Consider the following 26,492-nt stretch of genomic DNA (forward strand, 5'->3'; position numbering starts at 1 on the left):
CCGCCCAAGATGGTCCATTCTATGACGTCTTGGGATGTTTGCTCAAGATATTATAGGAGAAAAGGTTTGCTAAGCGATTCCAACCAGCAGGCTATACAAATACGGAGAGTGGTACGGTGGTATGCGAGAGTTGTGGGTCTTTAGTTTGGGGTCATCCTTAAAATACATTAAGTTTTGTTTTGGGCCGGGGAGATATGCGTCATTTTTTCCTGACAACAATAATGTAAAAATGGGAGGGGCGGGGGTAATTGCTCCTATAAAAGTAGAACCGGTTGTGTGATGCTGGCGCTGTCATCACCTTAAAAAGGGTAAAGAAAAGCAAATTTCGCAAGTCCCCCCCCCCCTCCCCGGACAGTGCACTCTAGAGATGTACAAGACAACAATATCAGCTAATCAAAACAGGTCTGTTTGCTGGTGTGTATATACATGTACATGATGTTGTTTGGTTATTGAGGCATAGGGCCACACACACAATACACATGCTCCTCTATTTTTTTCGTACTCCTCACAAAAATGCAAAAATCAATACACGCACTGTACATTTATTTTCTGTTTATTTTTTAAATGTCCATGTTCTATCACTAATCCACTGACGACTGTCAATTTATAATCCCATGAATATAATTTTAAAACAATATTTACCTTACATTTGGTCAAATATATTTTTTAATTCGTAACATATACTTCCATTGACAACTTCTGTGACGGCATATCTCCCCAGAACAATTGACCGCCCTAACAATTATCAAAAATCCTATAATTGCACGCACTGCTCAAAAATAATTTACAGTTTTATTTACAATTGAGAGCAATTTTGCCTTACACTAAATTCTGCTAATACACTACATGGAGAGGGCAGAAACTGTAGAAGTACACTCACTACCTCCATCTAAGTATTAAAGGGAATATATATCATTTGCTTTTGCTGTTTTCAGAAATGGATGGAATTGGGGGGTTGGAAATATATAGCAAACATAGTTACACTGACTTTTTGAGGTTTTGGGTTCGAAAATGCTAAAAAAAACCCAAGAAAAAACAATCATTTTCCTGTAGTCTGGTTCCCTGACTCCATTTAAGAAGAAACAGTGCAGTTTACATACATTTGGGAATTGTAAGGTCAGGGAACCAGTTTAGCTGGCTTGTACCCGTTCATAGGTGTGTAATCGATTGCAAACAAGTGCGATGGCCAATGGGGGCCAGTATTTGAAAAAAGCCAGTTTTTTTCGACGCTGGTCGGCCGACCAGCATTGGAAATTGATACAAAAATACGACTTTTCTGGAAAATTACAGTATACCAGGTGCCATGATTTTACAGGATGCTTTACACTGTCATTCACTAACAGTCCAGCAAGGTATTTCAAAATGATTTGGTAGTTTTATTTTTTGATGTTTGCAAATGTTGTATTTTCCCTTTAATCTTGGTGAACGGTAAACAAAATATCTATATTCCAAAAAAAACCCAAACATTTTCAATGTTTTCTTTTGAGGACAGTTGTGTGCTCTTTTGCTTCAGACACTAGGCTTGCGCAGTGTACAAAGTTGTTTAATTTCTATTAAACTGGCGTGTTTTCGCTGAACACCACACTTCTGCAAAAAAATACTTGTAAAACACTGAAAAGTTGCAACAGTAACGAAAACACGCTTTTAAATGAAGGCAGTATGTTGTCCTATAATAAACTACCCAATGCAAGAGCTTAGTAGCATTAACATGGTGACCACAATAAAAAAAAAAAAAAATCATTTGGACACTGTATCCAATGCAGCGGCTGTAGACCTTTGGTAGCGGCCATCTTAAAGGGGCATCCCTTGTTTTTTTTTCAATAATTAAGTCACAATGAATGTTCACTCATGCATATCCCAGTAAAACAAAGGCATTGCCCTCTAAGATGGCTGCTACGCATAAAGTCTATAGCTACAGATCCAGTGCCAACCATGGCTACAATTATAGCGAGTTGCTTTACAATTGAAATTTTGGAATTTTTTTTAAAACATTCACAGGAGTTGTGTATGGGTAATTAGCCAACTTTAAACAAATGTTCTGAGACAGACAGCCAGAATTCCAAGAACCCTCCACTATCTTAATGCTTGTGTACAACAAGTGTTCTTTATTGGTCTAGCCGACTTGTATGGATGATCAATCACCTGTTCACTTTAGCCACATCTAAATTATGTGGCTACGGCTAGCAAACACACGTGTCTATGGGAAGTGGCTTCAGCTGCTTCCATAGGCACGTGTGCAATCGCAAGCCGTAGCCTTCTAAAGCAGATGCAGCCTTTCTTCTTCCAGGGCCATGATTGACAGCATGTGTGCTTTATTCTGACCAATCAACACCCTGGCTTGTGGGTGGAGGGATTCGAGGGTGGGGCTTAGCCAGATGTCAATGCACTTTGCTTATAATGTGGAGTGCTGTGGCCTCGTGGTTAAGGGCATTGGATTGTGGTCTGCGGGTAAACCTGCAGGTTGTGGGTTCGAGTCCAGACTGGGGTCATGGTGCGTGTGCCCTTAGGCAAAGGCACTTTGTCACTCATTGCTTCTCCCCACCCAGGAGTAAATGGGTACCTGTGAGGGCAGAGATGGTTATTGTGATTGATTTTAGCTGCTTTGCACCGAAATGGCAGAATTGAGCTGTATACTCCCCAGGGAGCTGAGATGGTGTTAGGAATGTTTCATGGGCCCAATGAACAGGGGTAATAATGATGTAGCGCCTTGAGCACCAGTCCTGGTGGATATGTGCGCTTTATAAATACCCACTATTATCATTACTATTATTATTGTTTAATAATTATTATTTATTATTATTATTGTTTCCCAAGAGCTGACCCAAAATGGCTATGATGACATGATTTGTTTTTAACATTGTTTTTTTTCCCCAATAACTTCTAGAAACAATATCAGCTTTGTAAAAAAAAAAGCATAAAATAAAGAATTAAGTCCAAGAAATTCGCACATAACAAACTCCATGTCCTACATTTGCCTGAAACAATGGTTGTATCTTGTTCACCAAATTCCAAAAATACAAGAAATCTATGAATACGTGCATCCTTAACAATCAGAAATACTGAGAAAAAAACTACAAAAGGCAACAAAATTCCTTCATTACAACCAACCAAAGAGAACAAACATCTGTCTTCAAAGTCATTAAAATTTGAGGCTAGGAATTACATAAAGAAATTGGCAAGTAAATTTCGAAATTCAGAAACGAAAAAGAATAAATAACTGCGTCTGAAGATGAGCTTTCCTTAAAGATACAGCTAAATACAATAAAATGAGGTGTATAAATATAAATATTGTTTCTTACTCGTGTTTTTATTTCTTCAAAATTTTGATCTGCTCAATGTACAAGGATTTGAAAGCATTTTATTGTAAGTTTTCCAGCAACCTTAAGTACTTGTTACGAATGTTTTCTGAGCAAAGAGCATTTTGTTATGCCCTTTAAAACATTTTACAAAGTTGTAATGGGCTCCATGCATGAACAAGAGAGGGCTCTTTTTACCACTTTTGGGAGCCCAGTGGACGGACACCATGTGCTCACACAGTCGTGTTTTACTATACACCCAAGGACAATGCTTTGTTTTTCCCTTTGTCCCTGTCATATAACACTCTCCCATAGACTAAGCACATAAGCATACGATAGAGGACCGTTTTTAACAAAAGACCCAACGCTCAAGGACTGAAAGGATCTTTTGTTCTCCCCTTGTGTGTCTGTCCTCTATCGTAAAGCCATGCATGTACACACACACTTAGCATTTGGGGTTTATGGGGTTGCACTATTGTTCAACCCTAATTCCCTTCTTTTATTCTCCTTTGTCCCGTTAGAAATCTCAAAACCCATAGCGTTACAGTTATGGGGTACTTCAATTTCTGAAGACAGACTTGCGGGGTACCATTGTCTCTATTGTTGCCCTTTGTTCCTGGTACCCCATCAGTGCGGTGAAAACCTTTGTTTCCCTTCTTTTGTTCTCCTTTGTTCGTATTGAAATCTCAAACTCCATAGCATTTCCATTATGGGGTAGATAGATTTCTAAAGGCTTCCTTATGGGGTCTAATGTTCTATAGTGTTTTCTACCCCATACGGAACCCTGTACATGTACGTACTAGTTCATGCATGTATAACACAGAGTGCGCACGGCTTATTTTATTCTGAATGTGCACAAATCCAAAGCGTCTTTGCCTGAGCGTCAGGCGTTGTCGGCAATGCATTTGAATGTCTCTCCCAGTGGTCTTCCCTAAACTCTCCCTTAATTATCGTTGAGGGGGTACTTGTGCCCAGAGGCCATACCAAGGTCAGTTTGAACTAGAAATTTACTCAACATGTGACGCATGTTGCAATTTTGCACAAATTAATTTACACAATTAATTTCGAAATTTTAACTTCCGTGCTGCTAACAATGTCATGCTGACTGATGCTAGCAAATTGTATTCAACACACAGCATTGCAAATTCTTGTGTTTCCAAGGGAAATCCAGCCTTATGTAACACACTCATGGCTGGTCTCAATCTTCATAACCATTGTGAAATCCAACCCACCCCCCAAAACAAAAACCTTCTGGAGGATTTTGTAGGATCCAGGAGTGTTACGGTTAATGTAAATTTGTCAACGTACGGTTATCCACAAAAATGATAAAATTCTGTCAGTTCGTGAAAGTCAGAAAAGAGATTTTACAAATCCAAAGACAGATCGGTACCTTGCATCTGAAAACCCATCTCCCTGTGTTTGTTTTACCACACACTTCAGGACACCAGACCGCAGATTATTAACTAATCCCCTGCGTGGATTCAATTGTGGTTCTCGTTGATTAGGTTGTCCAACCGGGGCTGGAATGTCGACATTGAGGGGGACGTTGGGGGTGACATCGGGGGGGAGGCTGCCTCCGACGACCCCTGCTTGAGTTCCCGGTAGCAGGGCCGGCAGACCGCTACTGGCCGCTCGTAGAAGTGGCCGGGGAGCGTGGTCTGCTTGTCGATGCAACGGATGCAGAATACCTCACCGCACTTCCAGCAGTGGTACTGGAGGGTGGGAAAATGGGGCGACCAGTTAAGATGATGACTAAGACGTGTCGATGTTTTGTTTTAATAGTATCAAATGCTGGCCAGCAACTTTTCCTTAGATCCACTGATTTCTTCATTTTTTCGTTCTCATGAATGCCATTACAAATGGACAAATACTGTAAAAACTCTTGTGTGGTTTGGAGTTTCCTCGTGTTTTTCTAAATTCCAAATTGCATGTCTGCAAATGCAAATTTAAATTTGCGGCCATCAGTTTTGAGTCAACTACGATATGCAACAGTTTTTTCGAAAATAGTACATTTACACCCTTTGGTATTTTTAAGAAAGGAAGGCATCTTCATTTAGTTTTCAGGATTTTCTGTTAATATTTAGTGTGTTTCTTTAATTTTTATTTTGACTAGTATTTTTTTAAACGTTGATAAATCATTTTCGTAAATATATTAATTTATTTTGCAACGAATGAGTATCCAAATATAAACGTAGCCAAATATAAAGTAAAAGTAAAGTCTGTCCCGAGCCAATGTGGCTCATCTTTGGTTTCAGTACCATGAAACGACTGAGAATATTTCTACTCCCCCTAGATGGGATGCTAGTCCATCGCAGGTTACTCCCCAGCTAATGCCGGTACCCATTTATACTCCTGGGTGGAGAGGGGCAAGTGGGGGTGAAGTGCCTTGCCCAAGGACACAATATATGACCAGCGGCTGGATTCGAACCCCGGACCCTCTGATCTTGAGTCACGAACCCTAACCACTAGGCCACACACTCCCCTTTATCAATATAAACAGGTCCAAAATGACATCAAAAAACCTCTTGCATGTTTTCTACAACCATTTAAATAACACAGATTATAGCAAATTTCATTGCAAATTTCACTGCAGGACTGAAAATTGAGCATGTGATGAAATGCAAAGCAGGAGAAATACAGTAAATCAGGCTTTCAAAAAATGCCCAAGATAAAAGAACTGAAACAGATTCCAGGTCTCACCTTCCGACTGAAATGATCAAACGGCGACGAACACACACACTGACGGATGTTCCGAAACCCGCGCCAGTTCAGGCTGACAGACTCCACCGCCTCGGCCAGCAGGGAAGCCGACAGAATGTCCCCACTGTCCTCCCTCTGGATGTGGATGGGCTTGTTGGGAGAATTGGGCATCATCCCCCGCCCCACTCGGTTGTTGTCAATCATTGCACTTTGATTCTGTTGGTGGTTTTCCAGAGTTTTGTTGTCGGGCGGCGTGGAGGTGTCCAGCTCTTTCTCCGAGCTGTCCTCCGAGCTGCTCTCCAGGGAGTTGATTTCGGGTAACGAGGAGGCTTTGCCGTCGGACAAATCCGACACGTCCTCGTCCTCGCTCATGCCCAGAACATCCTTCAAGTTTGAAACTTTCTGTTTGCAAGCAACACGAAGAGTTGGTTATTTCTCAAAGTGAAATACTTCTATGAACGCCTTTATCAGAAAACAACATTTAGAGACAAACTTGCAGGAAGAGATACAAGGGACATAGTGCTTGTGTTCTTGGGCAAGACATTTTATTACAATTGCCTCTCTCCACCCAGGATGTATAATAGTGTACCTGTGAAGGCAGAGACCAGAATGCGCTGATCTCGAGCTGCTACAATGGCCTGATGAACAGGGGTACTGAGCGGTTTTGAGACCATTAGAATAAAGGGTTTTATAAGCACAGCTGTATTATTATTATAATATACATATTATGCTGAATTCAACTTCGCTAATTTGTCCCTCGGTCCCTCCTTGTACTTTAGTTTTCTAGTCCTACATTTTTTTTATAGCTAAAAATTTAATGAAAATTATGGAATGGCATTCCTCAGTCACACAGAACCAAAAAGTATAAGGCCTCAGGGCCAACCAAATAAACTTTGGGTTCAGAGAGGCAAACTTTGCCATTGCTAGACTCAGTCATCCGTAGTCCTTCAATTTCAAAAGAGAACTTAAAAATCTTGGAAATTAATTAGGAGTGGCACGGCTCTAGAATGACAGTCCGAGAATGCCAGTGTAAGGTTGGAAGGTTCAGCCACTCACATTTTCTAGGAATCGGACGTGGTCAGTGAGTGAGGAGGTGTGGTCCTTCATGGCGTTCAGTATATCAGCTATTGGCTCGCGTGGATGCACGCCGTTGTCGTAGCGATTGTACATCCCCCTCCAGAATCTGAATACCACAAAGAGAATTTAAAAAGTACTTTCAGTAAACTTTGTATTCAGCCAATAAAAAGAGAAAGAGACAAAACTGATTGTTGCTACATCTCGTCTTGCATACTGTAATGTCGTTAATCTAGAAAGGTCAAAGGCTATGTTTACACAAACATCATTTACTTCACTCGAATAGTGTCTTGTATATCATAACAAAGGCATAGGGCATGGCACAACACGTCAGATTGTAAGACTTACCGGTGACAGAACATTTTATTCATTTTTTTTTTGGAGTTAGTTGCAACTTGCCTTACTTCGGTTATCCCTGTACTGCCTCAAACTGCCCTGTCTGTTATTCCCTGCACTGCACCAAACCACCCTGCCTGTTAATCCCTGTACTGCCCCAAACCACCCTGCCTGCTACTCCCTGTACTGCCCCAAACCACCCTGCCTGCTACTCCCTGTACTGCCCCAAACTTCCCTGACTGTTACTCCCTGTACTGTCCTAAACTGCCCTGCCTGTTACTCCCTACACAACCCCAAACTTCCCTGACTGTTCCTCCCTGTACTGCCCCGAAATGCCCTGCCTGTTGTACTGCCCCAAATGTCTGTGCCTGTTACTCTCTGTACTGCCCCAAACTGCCCTGCCTGTAATGCCAACAAATTGTCTTGCCTGTTACTCCCTGTACAGCCCCAAACCACCCTGCCTGTTACTCCCTGTAATGCCCCTAAGCACCCTGCCTGTTACTCCCTGTACTGCCCCAAACCACCCTGCCTGTTACTCCCTGTACTGCCCCAAACCACCCTACCTGTTACTCCCTGTACTGCCCCAAACCACCCTGCCTGTTACTCCCTGTACTGCCCCAAACCACCCTGCCTGTTACTCCCTGTACTGCCCCAAACCACCCTGCCTGTTACTCCCTGTACTGCCCCAAACCACCCTGCCTGTTACTCCCTGTACTGCCCTAAACCACCCTGCCTGTTACTCCCTGTACCACCCAAAACCACCCTGCCTGTTACTCCCTGTACTGCCCCAAACCACCCTGCCTGTTACTCCCTGTACTGCATCAAACCACCCTGCCTGCTACTCCCTGTACTGCCCCAAACCACCCTGCCTGTTACTCCCTGTACTGCCCCAAACCACCCTGCCTGTTACTCCCTGTACTGCCCCAAACCACCCTGCCTGTTACTCCCTGTACAGCCCCAAACCACCCTGCCTGTTACTCCCAGTACTGCCCCAAACCACCCTGCCTGTTACTCCCTGTACTGCCCCAAACCACCCTGCCTGTTACTCCCTGTACTGCATCAAACCACCCTGCCTGCTACTCCCTGTACTGCCCCAAACCACCCTGTCTGCTACTCCCTGTACTGCCCGAAACCACCCTGCCTGCTACTCCCTGTACTGCCCCAAACCACCCTGCCTGCTACTCCCTGTACTGCCCCAAACCACCCTGTCTGCTACTCTCTGTACCGCCCCAAACCACCCTGCCTGCTACTCCCTGTACTGCCCCAAACCACCCTTCCTGTTACCCCCTGCACTGCCCAAAACTGCCCTGCCTGTTACTCCCTGTACTGCCCCAAACTGCCCTGCCTATTACTCCCTATACTGCCCCAAAACTGCCCTGCCTGTTACTCCCTGTACCGCCCCAAACCACCCTGCCTGTTACTCCCTGTACTGTCCCAAACTTCCCTGCCAGTTACTTCCTGTACGCGTCAAACCTCCCTGCCTGTTACTCCCTGTACTGTCCCAAACCATCCTGCCTGCCCCAGCACTATGGTTTTATGAATTTTTCACGGAATAAGTAAAATATAATTCAATTTAGTACGGGTGCTAATGAGAGGATCTTCTACTCGTGGGATTGATGTCTGTCTACGGTACTCACCTGAACATCTGTGGGCTGAGGTTCGGCCTAAGAATACCCCCGGTGGCTGGGGAGTTTGCCTTGTAGAGTGGGTTGTAGTAGTCAGCCATCCGGCCCTGCATGTAGGCCCACAGGGAATAGGTCCTCTCTGATATGCTGTGTAGAGAATACATGGGCAATATAATGCTTCAATTATCAGGCTTTAGGCAATAATGTTCATTTGTTCATTGTTATTTTCTTTTGGCCCCTCGTGAATTTCCAAAATAAAATAGTTCACTCAGTATATTAGGCCAAAAGATAAAGTCTCTGGTTCTGGTACGCGCGTGCGTCGCCATAGCCATGCGCGTCGGCAAAATGAAAAGTTTTTTTTCCAATGTAAGATGATGTCTCAAAACCGCCAAACTCACTGGTTTGACTGGAATCCTGCTGCTGCACAATTTTAACGTGTTTTGAGATGGGGTTACGATCGAGTATAAGCTTTATGTGGCCTCTCTGGACTCCCATATATTTTGCACTAAATTTAGTCTGGCACCATTTGCAGTCATCAGCCGACATTTGAAAAAAAAAAATTAAAAAAAAACTCCGTCGCCGCACCACTTTTGGGGCAAGCTCCATACCAGAAACCGGAGACTTTTTTTTTGGCCTTAGACTAATGACTCATACAAGCCGAAAGTAAAATAAATGGTGTCTTACCCTCCAGCACACAATCCTTCAAAATTAAACAAAGCCAGTGGCTGGATTTTGGAATATATTGCGAGGTTGGTGTTAAAGGGAATATACAACATTTGCTTTTGCTGTAATTTTTAGAAATGGATGGATTTGGGGGATAAGTATTTGATAGCAAATGTTGTTAGACTGACTTGTTTGAAGTTTCGCGTTCGTATATGCTGGAAAAACTATGAAAAACAATCATACTCTGGTAGTCTGGTTCCCTGACCCCACTTAAATTGAAATGGAGCATTTTATAGACGTAGGGGAACCCACTTAAATTGAAATGGAGCATTTTATAGACGTAGGGGAAATGTAATGTCAGGGAACCAGTCTAGAAGGCTTGTATCCGTTCACAGATTTGTAATCGATTACAAACAAAATTCAGAGTAACTAAATATGGCAAATTGGGTGCAGTATTTGAAGGGAAAAAAGCCATTTTCTTTCAATACTGGTCAGCCGACCAGCATTGGAAATTGATACAAAAATACCACTTTTCTTTAAAATGTCAGCACACCAGGTGCCTTGATTTTAGAGGAGGATGCTTTAGACTGTCATTCACTAACAGTCCAATAAGGTATTTCATAATAATTTGGTGGTTTTGTTTTTTGATGTTTGCAAATGTTGTATATTCCCTTGAAAAGAGAGCAGTAAATGACAGCCGAACGTTCACCTGTTGTCCACGCGATCCTTCTCGCAGTTGCCCAGGAAGTTGCCAAACTGGCAGGAGAAGACGTGGTCGTGCAGCTCCAGCAGGAAGCGCTCGTTGAACTGGAACGCGCAGGGGAACTGCTGCGTGAGCTGCCAGGCGCAGTCCACGAACTGGGTGAATACCGGGGAGAACTCGCGGGAGTCGTAAGACACCAGGCCGCACCTGTTTCCAATCGCGAAGGGAGAATAATAATAATAATAATAGTGGGTATTTATGAAGCGCATGTATCGACTAGGTAATGGCGCTCACCGCGCTACATCAATATTACCCTTGCTCATTGGGCCCATGAAGCATTACAAATACAATCTCAGCTCCCTGGGGAGTATCCGCTCCGTTCACAAGTACCCCTTCACCGGCAAAGGAAGTACAGTTGGGGGTGACCGACCGACGCCATCTTGCCTGACTGCAATTCATTTGCCGCGAAGCATGGCCACTGCATGTAAATAGAGCAAATCCCCTGGTGTACGTGCGTCACACACAAGGAGTGGTGCGCGTCAACCAGCGAAATGTCCCGCCCATGGGACGTCGTTGCTAGGTAAAAGGGCGCCCTCTTTTCGTAGCGCACGGAGCTCATACAGCTCGATGCTGAGATTTTCCGCGCTAAAATCAACCACACTGACCATCTCTACCCTCACAGGTACCCATTTGCTCCTGGGTGGAGAGAAGCAATGAGTGACAAAGTGCCTTGCCCAAGGGCACACGCACCATGACCCCAGGCTGGACTCGAACCCACAACCTGCAGCTTTACCCGCAGACCACGAATCCAATGCCCTTAACCACGAGGTCACAGCACTCCACGTAATGGAGTACCGAAGTGTGACGTCATTTAGAACCAGAAAGTGTAGTGCAAACGAATGGAGTACGCGCGCATGTTGGTTCACGGGCCGAATCACGCGCTAATGTCTTTTACACACATTTTGTGCGCGTGACGTATTAACTTCAGTACTCCATATTTGGAGGTCAATGAGATGAGCGTAGAAGTAATTAAAAATATGACTGTATCTAGTTGTTAATTTTGCTCAAGCCGGTAAACCCTTTCAAAAGAGTGCTTATGTGATTATCTTTTTGTAATGAACTGCAAATGAGATGAGCCTTTTTTTTTAATATTGGAAGTCAATAAGCTGAGAAGCAATTAAAAAAAGATGACAGCTACTTTTAATTTTGCTCGGTCGTTAAAGTCGTAACAACAGGACATCTTTTTGGGGGTTATGTGGTGTGAAATATATATGGCATACCTGTCAAGAAACTTGTGCCCAAATGCCAGCCACTCTTTCTCTATTAAAACCTGGAAAATCAAAAAGAGAAACATGGTTGAATTACAAAAAAATCCAGCTGCAGAATTTCTATTTATATTTATGTCCTCCAAGACAAATCAGGGAATGGAGTTTGATACACAGAACGTTTATTTCAGTTAGTGGCAAGTACACCATTGGCAACAAGCAGCAACTGCGCAAGGTTGGGTGCGTGATTTGAAACGACCCAAATCGACCAATATTCCAAATTTTGTTTTGCACTGCTTTCTTTATAGATTCGGGACTATAAACTTCAGCAACAATTTCATTACACTTTAAACATGATTTAATTGAAGTACAAACAATGTCCTTCTGGTTTACTGCATTCCGTTTGATTTTGAAGCATTATTAAAGAAGCTATCTCATAGAAGATGTACAGGGGTTTTAATAGTGGGTTTTGACTTATAAGCTCTCGGAAGCAAATAAGTAACATCAAACAGGACAAAGCCTGATATTAAATTTAGATCTCCCTCACACAATTTTTTTTATGTTTTAATGCACCGAGACTTAAGGTTAAAACTACATGTTTTGAAATGTTGAGTTTTGGATAGAGCACCAACCTGAAAGCCCTGTATGGTTCTGTAGTATGAATCGAGTATTAAACTAGCCAGTGAGCATGTCTGTGCGGTCCGGTCCCAGCCGTCCGAGCAGTGGACTAACACACTAACACCCTCATCAGAGAGAGCCTGCAAACGACAAGAAATTTCAAGTTACGATGATGGAGATACTTAAGCACAGAAAAGAAATGGTTTCAATTTTTGAGGTAAAGAACAAGCTTTTTTAATTTACTGATACAAATGGCTGTTTATGGGTCATCAAGGTCATTTAAATTTCTACTTTTCTTTACCAATGCCTGGAACACTACACAATAGCTTATACACAATAATGTTGTGCAATCCAAACCTGAAACCGAAACCGACCCGGCCCAAAACCAACTTTGGGACTGGTCTCGTCGGTTTGTCCATCATTTCAGTCGAGTCATGTCAGTTTTGGTTTTTCATTTACGATTTTCGAGTCGGGTAGGTTAAGCAATTTTGGGAAAACCTGAAATAAACTGAAAAAAAAAAAAAAGTTTGGAAATGCACACGGTGCAATATTTATGGCAGAGACACTGTGCCCGGTACAACCAAATGTGGTTTGCTGTCTATCAGGCACGGTTTATAACATATAGGCCAACCAGTACGTCACGTTATGAGTACCGTACGGTATGATTCAGTTACTGAGAGATGAGAATTTTCACGCGATGCATGTAAGTTCAGGCACAAAATAGCAGACCCAGTTGCCCTAGCCAGATATTCTGAATTTTTGGGGTCGGTTCGATTTCGGGTCCTTGAATTTTTGTCGGGTCGGGTCGGTTTTAGGGAGTTCAAATGGTTTGGGGTGTGGATTCAGTTCGTATGTATAATGTTTCAGGTCGGTTTGGCCTGGTCAACCCGACCCGATAACAACCCTTTTGAAATACGACCAAAATGAGCAATTTATTTTATTTTATTTTTTTGAGGGGAGGGAGGCTGGTGGGTTTACCTTGGCAATGAAGATTGAGGTATCCATGATGGCCTTGATGTGTCTGAGCCAGCCGCTGTTCTCTAGACCGCTGAGAAAGGCTTCCATGGAAGGATTCTTCAACTCACACACTGGAAAAAAATATTATCATTTATTTCTGGTAATGAAACCAAGGATTCCTCAAAAGAGCCTTAGGCACTGTAGCTCGCAAGCCTAAAGAAACCTGTACCTCAGGAGACAATGAAAAGAAATTAAAGTTTTAGAAGTGGGAGGAAAACCCCAAAAGTTTATTCTGGGAAAACCCACGGAATCAGGTAGAGACTGAAAACCCAATCCACATGTTGGTCCAGGCGGGATTCAAACCCGGGTCACAGCGGTGGAAGGCAAGGAAAGTACCGCTACCCGACTCCCAATCAAGTGTTACCAATTTTTTTTTTTCATTCGTTTTCTTTTTTCATTCGTTTAATTCATTAAGTCTATTAATTTTAACACTTATCCTCTGAAGGTTGATGTAGTTTTGGCCTACCCTGTTTTGGAAAACAAAATGCTACAGCTGGGGTATTTTTGGTGCTAAAATGCTCAGTAACAAACCCTGTAATATGATGCCATTACAAAATACAGCCCTTGCACGCTGTTGTAAATGTTATGGACCACAATTTGCAAAGTAATAATGGAAATTATGAGAGTGTGAGACGTACAAGAAAATATTTTTCTCATCAACATCTATTTACAATATCCCTTCTTACCGTCTGTAAGTTTTTGCAGACTGTTTCGCATCACGTGGATGTTTTCGATGCCTAGGAACTTAAACTTGATGTTGGTGTAGAAATCGGTGCTTTCGTAGCCCTTCCCTGAGGCTTTGTTGACCATGGCATTAATCTAGATGTAAAAAAAAACAAAAAAAACACGGGGTTGGAACCACTGCATATGCCATGAGTACAGGGGGAAGGGGGTCTTAAAAGTCGGCATTTCATCCGTACATGTACATACATGTACTTCCGGGACGGCCCCTTACAACAATCGGACACCTTGTTTTTAGCCATATCTATTGAGCTTAATGTCCCAGTGTTGTTCAAGTACAGATAACTACGGTTTCTGTCCATTCCAGGCCGTTCAAAAATCCAGGATTTGGAGGATTTTGTCAGGGTTTGCGAAAAGAAAATTTACAGGGGAAATGTGTCCTAGCCGATAGGGATTGTGGCTCATGATCAGAGGGTCAGGGGTTCGAATCCAGCTGCTGGCCATATGTTGTGTCCTTGGGCAAGCCACTTCATCCCCACTTGCTTCTCCACCCAGGAGTATAAATGGGTACCGGCATTAGCTGGGAAGTTATCTGCGATGGACTGGCATCCCATCCAGGGGGAATAGACATACATTGTATTCTCAGTCGTTTCATGCCACTGAAACCGGAGACAAACGCCGGCCTGATGGGCCAAATTGGCTCGGGACGGACTTTACTTTTGTGAATGGTACAGTACAGCCACCATTACAACACATGTTGGCTTGATGCCAAAAGGAAATTTTAATTTCAAAGAATTTGCTTTTAGTAGTTTCCTGAAGACTGGCGGACTTTTGACAATTCAAGAATTTCCAAGCAAAAACATTTCCCGAGGAAACAGGACAACACATTCACTTCCAACAAATGGATGACACAGTGTAGCTGATTTCTCAAAAAATTGAAAATATTTCAACTTGTATTTATACATTTATTATTTTTGTAATTATTTGGCAGTTGGTCAGTTAGCACTTGAAAGTTTTTGACTTATTTCCAGTGGGGCCCCTTGGTAGAAGATGTGGAAGGAAATTACAGTTTTGGTGGTGGGAGGAAAAAACCCAGAATGATATTCTGGGGGGAAACCCACGGAATCAGGAATCAGACTAAAAACCCGATCCACATAATGGCCCAGGCGGGATTCGAACCCGGGTCACAGCGGTGGAAGGCGAGGAAAGTACTGCCTCGCCAACCATGTACATGTCAATGTAATATGTTGCATTACAAATTTTGCTTGGAACTTTCATCATGTAAAGTATGAACTAACTGTATGCGTGGATAGCTGGATGGTATTGACCTGATTGACAGATAGCAAGCAAGCCATAAGATAGACAACGTACATAGCTAAAAATCCGAAGGAGAAAAAAAAATGGAAAAACAATAACGTTTGTTTACCTTTGGCCTCGTATCCACAATGTACATGAAATTGCTCTTAGGGTTGGTGTTTAGGATAGCCTGTAACATCTGCTCGTCCTCAAGACAGCGTGCACTGAAGCCTGCCAAAGGCTGGCTGCAGCGAGACATCGATGCCTGATGGGGTATGACAAAAAACAAAAATGTTTGAAATACAATATGTAGCAGTAAGTCAAGCCTTGCTATGCTATACCCTATTACTTGAATACTTCAATATATTGATTACAGAAAAAACATCTGAGCGTCCTACATTGGCCTCTTCTGACAAACCACCATACAAGCTGGTGTCCCTTCCTCCACTCACATTGTTTCCTTTATGGAGGTAGGACAGCACTGGTAGCCTGCCCCTGCTGCGGAACCGGGCGCTGCCTACCAAGACTGGAGTACTGGCTGAGACCGGCACGTAAATCATCTTGGGGTAGGTGTCACAAATCTGAACCAAGAAAAAAAGAGTTCAAAACGATCATAAACAAGTCCCAAAGCAATTTTTTGTATAATAGATTAAAGGGAAGATACAACATTTGCAAACATCAAAAAACAAAAATGATAAAATTACCACGAAATATCTCACTGGATTGTTAGGGAATGACAGCCTACAGCATCCTTTAAAGTTGTGGCTCCTGGTGTGCTGACATTTTCAAGAAAAAGTGTATTTTTCCAACACTGGTCGGCCGACCAGCGTTGGAGAAAACTCTGTTATTTTTCAAAAAGTGCTCCTTATTTTTGATATTTAGTTCGTCTGTGTTTTCTTTGCAATTGATTACACACCTGTAAGACTACAAGCTGACAAGCCTGCTAGACTGATTTTCATGAACTTACAATTCCCCAAAGTCTACAAATTGCTTCGGTTCAGGGAACCAGACTACAAGAAGATGATTGGTTTTCTTGGTTTTTCCAGCATCTACGAACCCAAAACGTGAAACAAGTCAGTGTAACAATATTTGCTATAACATACTAATCCTCCAAATCCATTTATTTCTGAAAATTGCAGCAAAAGCAAATGTTGTACATTCCCTTTAAGGTTCTGTTCCTAAATTTACGTACAATGCATACTTGTATGGAAGAAAGCAATTTTCGAGCATCGAAAGAAAATGGCATTTAAAAATCTTTCATGACGTCTTTGGATCAAATTTATCCGTCACGAGGCGAGAAAACGGCAATTGACTGTGCCTCGGTAAAATTCTCCATGGACAGTTTTGTGGACAGGACTTAACGCTAGGCCAACCAACCGCGGCATCTCTCACGGTTTAATTTCAGTTGACTACCGTTGCATGTAACCCCAGGAGGGCTATCTGTTCTCAGTCACACTGGTGCCCTTTCCCCCTTTTGTAACCTAACTCTCTTGGCCTGTTTGCTAAACTGCATCGACAATCCTTCAACATCCTCAACCTGCCTCCATGTAAAAACTGGATACAGCCTCAATCCTCCAAAATCATCCCTTATTCCTTGAATTTGTTCGTTGGAGGGGTGACCACTGCCTCGATCCTGCAAAATCCTCCACAATCACTGTTAATACGTTCAGACGGTGCTGATGATATCCAGAAGCAATACGGATGATTTCAAGTATAATCTAGGCCTAAATTTACTAATGGCAAAGCATAAACAACACATATAGAGCCTAAAACCTTGACACAATGCATCCTCTAAAATCAACTACTTAAACATTTTGGCAATATAGCCTCAATCCTTTGAAATCCTTCACAAAGATGATTTTGGAGGATTTGGGAAGGTTAAAGGGCCAGACAATGTAATTTTCTTAATGCAATCCTTGAAAATGCACATCTGTGTCCCATTTCACCTTATTTTCAATTTTCGTTTTGCCATTTCAAGATTACTTTGATCCCATTTTTGGTGTTTATGCTGATGCAAATTTCCATATTCATGAGCAAAAGTGTGGCTTTATTTCAGGCAGAAACCTCAATGTTACAGTTATTTCACCACAAAAAGTTACAAGAATTCTGGATATTTTGCTGATATTGTAAAAAAATTCTTGTCTTTGGTGATTCGTTGTTTCAGTGCGTGGCAGTGAGCCCATGAGCAAACTTTTCTCGCACTTGTTTTCAATGAGCACATTTTTGGGTTCACAATTTGAACACCAAAACCCCTAAACTGAATAGTGTCTTCCTGAAATGACAGCACAGCAACAGCGCCCTCAGTTGTCCAGAAAAGCATGGACAATTTTTTTAATGTTTAAAGGAATGCCCTTTTCAATAAAATTAACAAAAAAGGGACAACAAATAGTTTTAAAAATGTACATCTAAGAGGAGGAGAAAGTTGCACAGAATATGTCCCTAAGAAAAAAAATCATTGAATGAACCCTTTAAATGTATCTTGTAGGGTTTTGTTGACGGAAGTTGTTTGTGTTGGTGGATGCCATATCTGTAACAGTTTCATTGTAATTGAGGCGCATAAGCTCAGGAAGCTAGTCGGTAATCCATCACACCAGTGTCCGGCCCTCATATTAATACCTCATATTTCCTGTTGACAGTTAAAGTTGGGGACCCCCATGCATGCGTATATCTGTCACAGTTTAATTTTAATTGACTACCGAGGCGCATAAACTCAGGAGGCTGGTCGGTACTCCGTCACACTGGTGCCCTGCCCAATGATATTTACCTCATAGTTCTTGTTGACGGACGTGGCACACCAGTTTGAGTTGGGGACCCCCATGCGGGCGTAGTCGGCCGTGAGATCGAACGGGTCCCAGTGGGGTGGCAGGCCGGGCTGAAAACTGGCCGACTTGTAGTGAAACGCGTAGACCTCATTTAAAGTTGCTAAAGAGGAAAAATACCCACAAAGTGTAATAATAATACCGAAGTCTTATATAGCGCACGTATCTACCAACAATTAGGTACTCAAGGCACTGGAAATTATGTCTATTATTAGAGACAGGTAAATGTAGTACATGAGAAATATGAGAACCATTATGTAGCACCTTTTATAATGGTTTACAAGGTGCTGCGGCGCATATTGCAACCACTGCCAGAAACACTGGGGCAAACCCCTTCTCTTAGCGATAAGTGTTACTGGGTTCTTTAACGTGCACGGGACCTATGGCTTTACGTCCCATCCGAAGGACGAAGCAATAATGGTAAAGCGCCTTGCTCAGGAGCACAGGCACCATGTTCCCACGGTCAGGATTCGAACCCATGTACCACGATACACGAGTTGAACACCGTAACCATTGGACCACAGCACCCCAATCAGAGGGAAAAGGCAAGCCGAGGGGAAAGGAAAAGTCTAGATTTTACCGAGCGATAATATTCCTCCCATTTCACAATTTAAAGTCACTCAATGTTTGTTTCATATACATGTAATTCACATATCAGCTAAAATGAAATTGGTGGGAAATGTATTTCTCTCTTCCAAACCACCCCTTCATGAAATGTTTGAACCCAACTTTGTGGCTACTGGCTACTTTTGCAACACCCATGTATCAAGGAGTTTTAACCCTCACTTAGAGTAGCGGTAGATAAGCTTCCTGAATCCTACAAAATTCTCGAAGGCCTCCCTGTGGCTTTTGAAGGATCTTGGAGGGCAACTGAACTTTCATCGCTGGCTGTTGCTTACACGTACCTGGCTTGGAAAGTTTCTGCAGTGATATATACAACTCTTGGCAGCTTTTGTCTCGGGGGATAACGAACGTGGCCGCTTGGAACGTCTTGCAGCGGATCTGCAGCGGTGAGCCGGACGTAGTCAGTGGCAGCTTCTCGACTGAGGATATGTGCATGTGCTGGATCTGGGAAACGGAATAAAGGAGAAATCAGCTGAAAATAAAATCTTACACATTTTGATCAAGATTAGGGTTTAATATAATTGGCTTTTGCCCCTCACCGAATTCTACAAATACTGTTTAGTATTTAGTATGGTATGAAGGCTTGCGAGAAAAATTCACAAGTTTACTTAGGTAGGACTTGAACCCACGACTGACGACCTCCTTCTCTCTCATGGGTGTCAGTCGGTGGGGGACGCCCCCCCCCCCCCCCCCCCACTTTTTAAAGTAGTGTTTATTTTTAGATGGCCTTTGAAATTCTTAATCAGGGTATATACTTTTTTAAAAAAAATACGCTTTTGAAAAGCCATTTATTCATCATCATTTTTATTTACGTGAATGCAATTTTTTTTTAATTTCAGCATCAGATTAAAATGAGTTGTCAAAAAATCAATTTAATTGGCTGATTTTTTTTTTAAATATAAAACACAAACAATATGATCAAGAATTTGTCAAGACACATGTATGATAGAAGTAGAATTATTTTACTTAGTAAAAAAGTAAACAATTTTTAAAGTGTACACAAAACAAATGATATAGTCCTCATAATATGCCTTTTTTTTCATTTTAAATTTTTTTTTTTTTCATGTTTCAATTTAAACCTATATATTGTATGCAAGCATCTTCTCAATAAGCCCTCGTGAAACTTCTTAGAGTGTCCCTTTAAGTTAATCCTCCTTTTTACTGCTAATACCTCCAGGCATAATCCAGGAAAAGCTAATTATGTCAATGGTTATGATTCAGACATGTACAGCATGTACAGTGTCCCCGTACATGTTTGTTTCGCTATTATTGCATGAATATACATGTACATGTACACCCATACACGCATGTTTGATTATGGTGTATATCGAGGATTTTCTATTGTTCCTCTTCCCTTTTCCTTTGTTTATACACTAACTTTGTTTGCAACAGCTCTCACTGGTTTTGTTCACGTTTTCTAATCGGGGTCTTCCTCGATTTGGTTCCTGTCCTCGATTCACCGATGATGCTGCACGTGTGTGTCCTCGATTTACACCATAAACAAACGCAAGTGCACGCATACATGTACATGTACAATGTACATACACATGCAGCACATGTTTTGAACATGTACTTAGTTCCTGTTTCTGTCTCTGTTTTGAATGGAATTTATAGGCACAGAGCAATCATTGTATTGTCTTCACATGTACAACAATGCACATGTATAGACCATAGACTACAGTAGGACTAGATTAAAGAGGTTGTGGAATGCTCGAAGACATTTCTGTCATTTTTCGGGTATACATGTATGTAGCCTAAGGTGTGATGAAATAAAAACGACTATTGTGTCTGTCATGAAATGAGTACAAAAGGTACTTTTGAGAGGTCCTGTTTCGACCCGAACGTGCAATTTGTGTAAAAGTCGTCGTTGGGGGCAGCATACAAAACATAGTAAATCGTGACGTACATGTAATAAACAGGACTCCCGATGCAGCGTAGTATAAACGAGTCCTGTTTATAACGTCACGATTTACTATGTTTTGTTTGCTGCCCCCAACGACGACTGTTACACAAATTGCACGTTCGGGTCGAAAAAGGACCTGAAAAACAACTCTCAAAAGTACCTTTTGTACTCATTTCATGACGGACACAATGGTCGTTTTTATTTCATCACACCTTAGGCTACATATACCCGAAAAATGACGGAAAAGTCTTCGAGCATTCCACAACCTCTTTAAAAAAAAAGTGATGAATGAAAAAAAAAAAAATATTAATATTCATTATTAACAAAAGAAGATTAAAACATATCAACACTGATCAATTATATTGCCTGCATGTAAGGACAGAAACAACCAAACTTTTCAGAAATATGAGAGATGAAATATGTACGTACATAAAAAAGGCTTTTCCCCCATATTCAACACAGTCATGACAGTATACATGTACATAAATGTACACTGTACTTAACAAATTACACATGTGCATGAACTTTCCAATTTATGCACAGTTTAGCACATGTCATTTTCCATTTTAATCAAATTGGTAAACCATAAAGGCCTATATTCCCACTGCATTTTCAGTTCAAGTCTGATAACATCTGGCTTAATAGTGGTACCATGCAACCTGGGGCCCACTTCTCAATGAAGCTGAACAACAAATATTGCCTACAGCACCCTTGGCTCATATGTTCCCACACTTGGCAATTTTTGGGATTACATGGGAATATGATTTCATTACAGAGCGGTTATTGGCATCTGCGGGCGTGACATTTCCGCGGGCAGGTGTTGGTCAGTCGCTGTGGTTAGAATAAAATTATATTCCAACTTGATGACGGAGTAAAACTAAAGTGGTACGTCATCAGATATATTGTATACATGTGCTTTGTAGAACAATTTAAGTTATTTAGGGCCATGTGCCATTTGTGTATACATTTTTCTTTCATTTGAAGCAGAGACATTTCTCAAAATCTTGCGTAACAACTACATACATGTAAATTTGTTCAAGTTTCAACTCAGTGGATACAGTGGAACGCCGCTATTTAACAAACATCGCGGGATCCACATAAATTGGTCGTAATAGCAATCGTTCGGTATAGCGATTTTAAGCTGCTGGTGCTCTGGTTCTCACTTTTCAATAAATAATGCCCTTCAGAACTTCACCCTGCAGGCCCTGGTAGTTACTGAAATCCGCTTTTTGAAAACGTGCCGACTATTGAATTATGTTTACACAGTTTTTGAGCTCTTGTACCTACAGCAATGGGTGGCTTTCCCCTTTCTATTCCTTTGAGAAATAATAGCCACTTGTCACTGTTCTGTTGACATTTTTCCACAACAATGTTCGGTATGTTTTGTACACAAAGATTGGGAGCCAAGCATGATGATGTTCGGTATAGCCGAATGTTCGGTATAGCAGTGTTCGGTATAGCGACGTTCCACATTTTGTCTCAATATCTTTGCATAGTTTACAATCCATACATGTATACTGTATTGTCTGTATATAAGAATGTGCCACTAATCCTGGGCAAGGGAGTACATGTACATGTACATGTAAAAAATAGGAACAAGACGTTATGCCAATTTGTCAGTATTAAAAGCATGTTATTCCTCAGACAGGGCTCTGGAGTGCTTTGAAACGTGCAAAACTAAATCAGGCCCACTTAACTCACAGTTTAGCCAGCAAATTTCTCCAAAAATTCCACTGGGGCAAAGAAAATGTCCTCAGTATTTCACCAACCAAGTTTGCAGACTCAATTCAATTTTAAAGAAGATTTTCTTCAATATTTTGCACATGAGAGGGAAGTCAAGTGATTTCAAAATGAGGCTAAAGACTAGACTGGTACATGTCCAACCATGGTCCAACTATTTGAAAAGACTGACCTCTTCATTCAGTGTCAATAGTCTGGTGGCTTGACTATGGAGAAATGTGTAGTAAATTGACTAGTTCCCGCTTCATGCCACATGTTTCTTTAATCTTTTGGCATGGTTGATTGATGCAGTACTGAAGCTGTGTTGGGCTGGTTCGTTTAGGTGCCAGTCTATTTTTCTTGTTTTGCGTGTTTTCAATACCTTAAGTTTTGGGACTCTCATACACAGTGTTGAGAGTCCCAAATTTTCGTACTAGAACTGGTCCCAGATTATGAAATTGGATTTCTTTACCAACTTTACAAATTAAAGAAGGGTTTTGAATGTCATCCCGTACTACCCGGCATGTTTATTCAAGGAAAGAATGTAGTATCCAGACGCCACTTCAGCGGGTTGTGTATAAAGTCTATGGAGAGTCAAGAAAAGAACTATTTCCTAACAAAATTGGAAGTGTTTCTCAGTCCCAGATTCATGTCTTTTTGACATTTTTGCAATGACTGACCTTTACTGAGATGATATATAGAGAAGAAAGTGGCATCAGGTTGCAACACTCTTTCCCTTTTCAATAGAAAAGGTCAATTTCTAGATGATCAAATCATTTGTATTTCTCTGAAACAAATTAAGACCGAGCTTCTGTAGAAACTGTATCGTAAAGATCAACTGGACTTTTTTGGAAAACTGGCCTCACCCATGTTTCTCTCTTGCCGGCTGGGTCCACAAAGATGAGATGTGTCGCGGTCAGGTACAGGTTGCCCAACGCCGGCTTGCGAGTGTTAAATCGATCCAGCAATCGCACATCCTCTATCTGTACAATACAGCGTGTGTAAATAAAAATGCAAACAAAATATAACAGAATGCAAGACGTCGAATCGAATGTGTAACTAACATAGATAATATAGACCTGGTTTGAAAGATACGCCTTTCCACTTTAAAATGAGACATCAAACATCCAAATCTGAAAATTTTTTGACAGAGTTATGAGTAATTTTAAAAAGTGAGGTCGAATTGACCGTGGGACCAAGTTTTCAATTTTAGGCATTGGGACAAACGTAGCCTAATTGCCTAAGTGTGGATACATGCATTTGCCTGGCCTACAAAAATGTATTTAGCGAGTTAACACAATTCTAAACACTTTCTTGCTATCACCTAATGCTAATGTTAAGCATGTTAGCATGTTGACAAACAGATAGCAAGAAAGTGTTTGGAAGTGTGTTTTCAACAACAACAAAAATCTTTCCGATCAGGTAAATATTTGTTGAGTTATGGCCAACTGAAAACAAGTGCTGCTTTACGTTACAAACATGCATGGGTTTGGCCTTGCTGTACGCTATGCCCAACACGTCACGTTTGATTATCCAATTTATCCCACAATTCATTGTCCCAGAATTCATTGTGCGCCCGAGACTTTGATAAGGCTTATTCAAAAGTTGCTGAGTCAATCATATTTTGAATTGAAGAAAACAAAACGTTTATTATTTTAGTGAATATTCATAGCGATCGTGTAATGTAGGGCACATGTTTAGTTTCGATTAAATTAGAGTCAAGGGTGTTTTCATTACTAAAAAATGACCTTTTCAACACAAAGTAGACTTCTCTCAACAGGATGGCACATTTTTTTGGTAATTTTTAAAGTTTCTTGGGGTAGAAATTATGATTGTCCTACGCGGTTTACGATTGGTGCAATGCGATTCAGTGCACCTTGCGCATTCATGGTTCATCATTTACATCTCGCGGTGATCGGCATCTTTATTTTCGTGTTGCGTTTTGCCTACCCCCAAATTTCCGAATTCAAAACCCTGCCCTTTATCTATGACATACCTGCATGGGCACAATTGCAGAATACCCCGCCACTCACCTATCCCACCTCGTATCCGGATACGCGGATACGGAGTCACGCTTGGATGCTCAACCAAAACCACACGCGTGCACCACCCCATATCCGCGTATCCACTTCCTGGCACCTACTTTGGACTTAGACATTTTTCCCCTGCTCCCCATTCAACTCACGTTGTCTCTGCCTTCGTTATTTTCCAACATGGATATGGATGCCTCATTCTCAAAAATATTTTCCTCCGCTAAAGTCCACCCCGTATCCGCGTATCCACCTACTTTGGATTTAGATTTATTTAACTCCTGCTCCCCATTCAATTCACGTTGTCCCTGCTGGCCGCATTTCTTATTACAGGGAAATAGCGCCCTCTTTAGCATGTTTAGACCCTCCACCGCTCGAATCCACCCCGTCGTATCCGCGTATCCACTTCGTTTCCCGACACGTACTTTGGACATTTCTGCAACATTTTCCGACTCCGTAGCCATTTATTTTTAGGGGGTAGGCCTAATTTCCGCGTGGCGGGGTATTCTGCAATTACTCCCCCTGCGTATTCTTAATGTCACCAACTAGTTTGGTAGGTCAAACAATGGAGCAACTATAGAATGCAGGGCCACGCCGAAGCAAGGTTTTTTATTTTGCCTGGAGGCGTGGATGGAATAGGAGTAATAGATATGCAAACCTGCAAAAAAGTGCTAAGTACAGCGAAGGAATGCACTGCACTTGTCTTCAAAGCTTCTCATGAAGGATCGGAAGGGAGGGCGTGCTTGTAAATGTGTTGGGGGCACTGTCTGGAGCGGCGGAGGCGCGGAGTCTTGGAGTCGCAGAATCGCGGAGACGCGGGGCACTGGAGTGGCGGAGGCGCGGAGTCGCGGAGTCGCAGAGACGCGTACCGATAGAGGGCGCAATTCTCGGCGGAATCTTTTTGAGAACGAAGCATCCATATCCATTTTAAATGGGCGGGCCAATTAGGAAGGGAGGAGGGCGACGGGGCACTGTCTGGAGTCGCGGAGGCGCGGAGTCGGGGAGTCGCAGAGTCACTTTAATTGGGCGGGCCAATTAGGAAGGGGGGGGAGGGCGACGGGGCACTGTCTGGAGTCGCGGAGGCGCGGAGTCGGGGAGTCGCAGAGTCACTTTAATTGGGCGGGCCAATTAGGAAGGGGGGGGGAGGGCGACGGGGCACTGTCTGGAGTCGCGGAGGCGCGGAGTCGGGGAGTCGCAGAGTCACTTTAATTGGGCGGGCCAATTAGGAAGGGGGGGGGGAGGGCGACGGGGCACTGTCTGGAGTCGCGGAGGCGCGGAGTCGGGGAGTCGCAGAGTCACTTTAATTGGGCGGGCCAATTAGGAAGGGGGGAGGGCGACGGGGCACTGTCTGGAGTCGCGGAGGCGCGGAGTCGCGGAGTCGCAGAGTCGCTTTAATTGGGCGCGCAAATTAGTAAGGGGGGGGGAGGGCGACGGGGCACTGTCTCTCAGTGGTGGAGGCGCGGAGTCGCGGAGTCGCAGAGACGCGCACCAATAGAGGGCGCAATTTTCTGCGGCTCCACGACTCCACGATCGATTTTCAGAGGAAGGTCGACTGCGGTTCCACGCCTCCACGCAGCCGTACGGAGGCGCGGATGTAGAGTAAAGTGGCCCTGCATTCTATAGTTGTACCCAAACAATTTAAAAGTGGATTTTGTTCCATTACCAGGATCAGGAACCGGGCCCGTAGATACACGACCCCCCCCCCCCCCCCGCCCCCGTCTGACAACTGAACTGAGCTGAGTGAATGAAAAATGCACCGCACTCAGTCATCAGTGCAGTCTGTCACTCAGTGCTCAAGTTGTTCAATTTTATTTTTCCCCCAAGATCAGAAACGAAAATGTCGGTTCAGATGGCTTGTAATTATCGAATTATTACTCAAATTTTTTCATACAAACCTTGGGTGTTGTGATGTGTTCCATCTGGAGTGAAAAACGAGGACTTTTTATGCAAAAAAATTAGCTCCCTCTTTTGCCACGATATCGTTCGGCCTCCATGACACACTTCCGGTTGATTTTTTAGTCAGTGAATTTAAATAAGAAACTCTACTTTGTGTGTCAAATAAAATGCAAAAATTTCGATTATTTTTTGCACTAATCAAATACATGTAAATAATTTTTATATTC

The 26,492-nt window shown here is 42.5% G+C and overlaps 1 protein-coding gene across 1 annotated transcript; it reads right to left on the reverse strand.

The window, feature by feature from the left end:
- Positions 1 to 4,003: 4,003 nt before the first annotated feature.
- LOC119733786 (myotubularin-related protein 8-like) lies at positions 4,004 to 26,404 on the reverse strand. The gene is made up of 15 exons (XM_038207149.1): positions 26,265 to 26,404; positions 23,206 to 23,322; positions 18,999 to 19,161; positions 18,039 to 18,196; positions 15,727 to 15,855; positions 15,405 to 15,539; positions 13,984 to 14,116; positions 13,259 to 13,368; positions 12,295 to 12,420; positions 11,678 to 11,727; positions 10,404 to 10,604; positions 9,044 to 9,178; positions 7,053 to 7,179; positions 5,997 to 6,398; positions 4,004 to 5,008 (listed from the first exon to the last, which is right to left on the reverse strand). Exons 1-15 carry the CDS (start codon positions 26,286 to 26,288, stop codon positions 4,778 to 4,780), a joined length of 2,241 nt encoding a protein of 746 aa, XP_038063077.1. The 5' UTR covers positions 26,289 to 26,404; the 3' UTR covers positions 4,004 to 4,777.
- Between the last annotated feature and the right edge of the window lie 88 nt (positions 26,405 to 26,492).

Source organism: Patiria miniata, unplaced genomic scaffold (assembly GCF_015706575.1).
Source record: "Patiria miniata isolate m_02_andy unplaced genomic scaffold, ASM1570657v1 HiC_scaffold_26, whole genome shotgun sequence".
NCBI lineage: Eukaryota > Metazoa > Echinodermata > Asteroidea > Valvatida > Asterinidae > Patiria > Patiria miniata.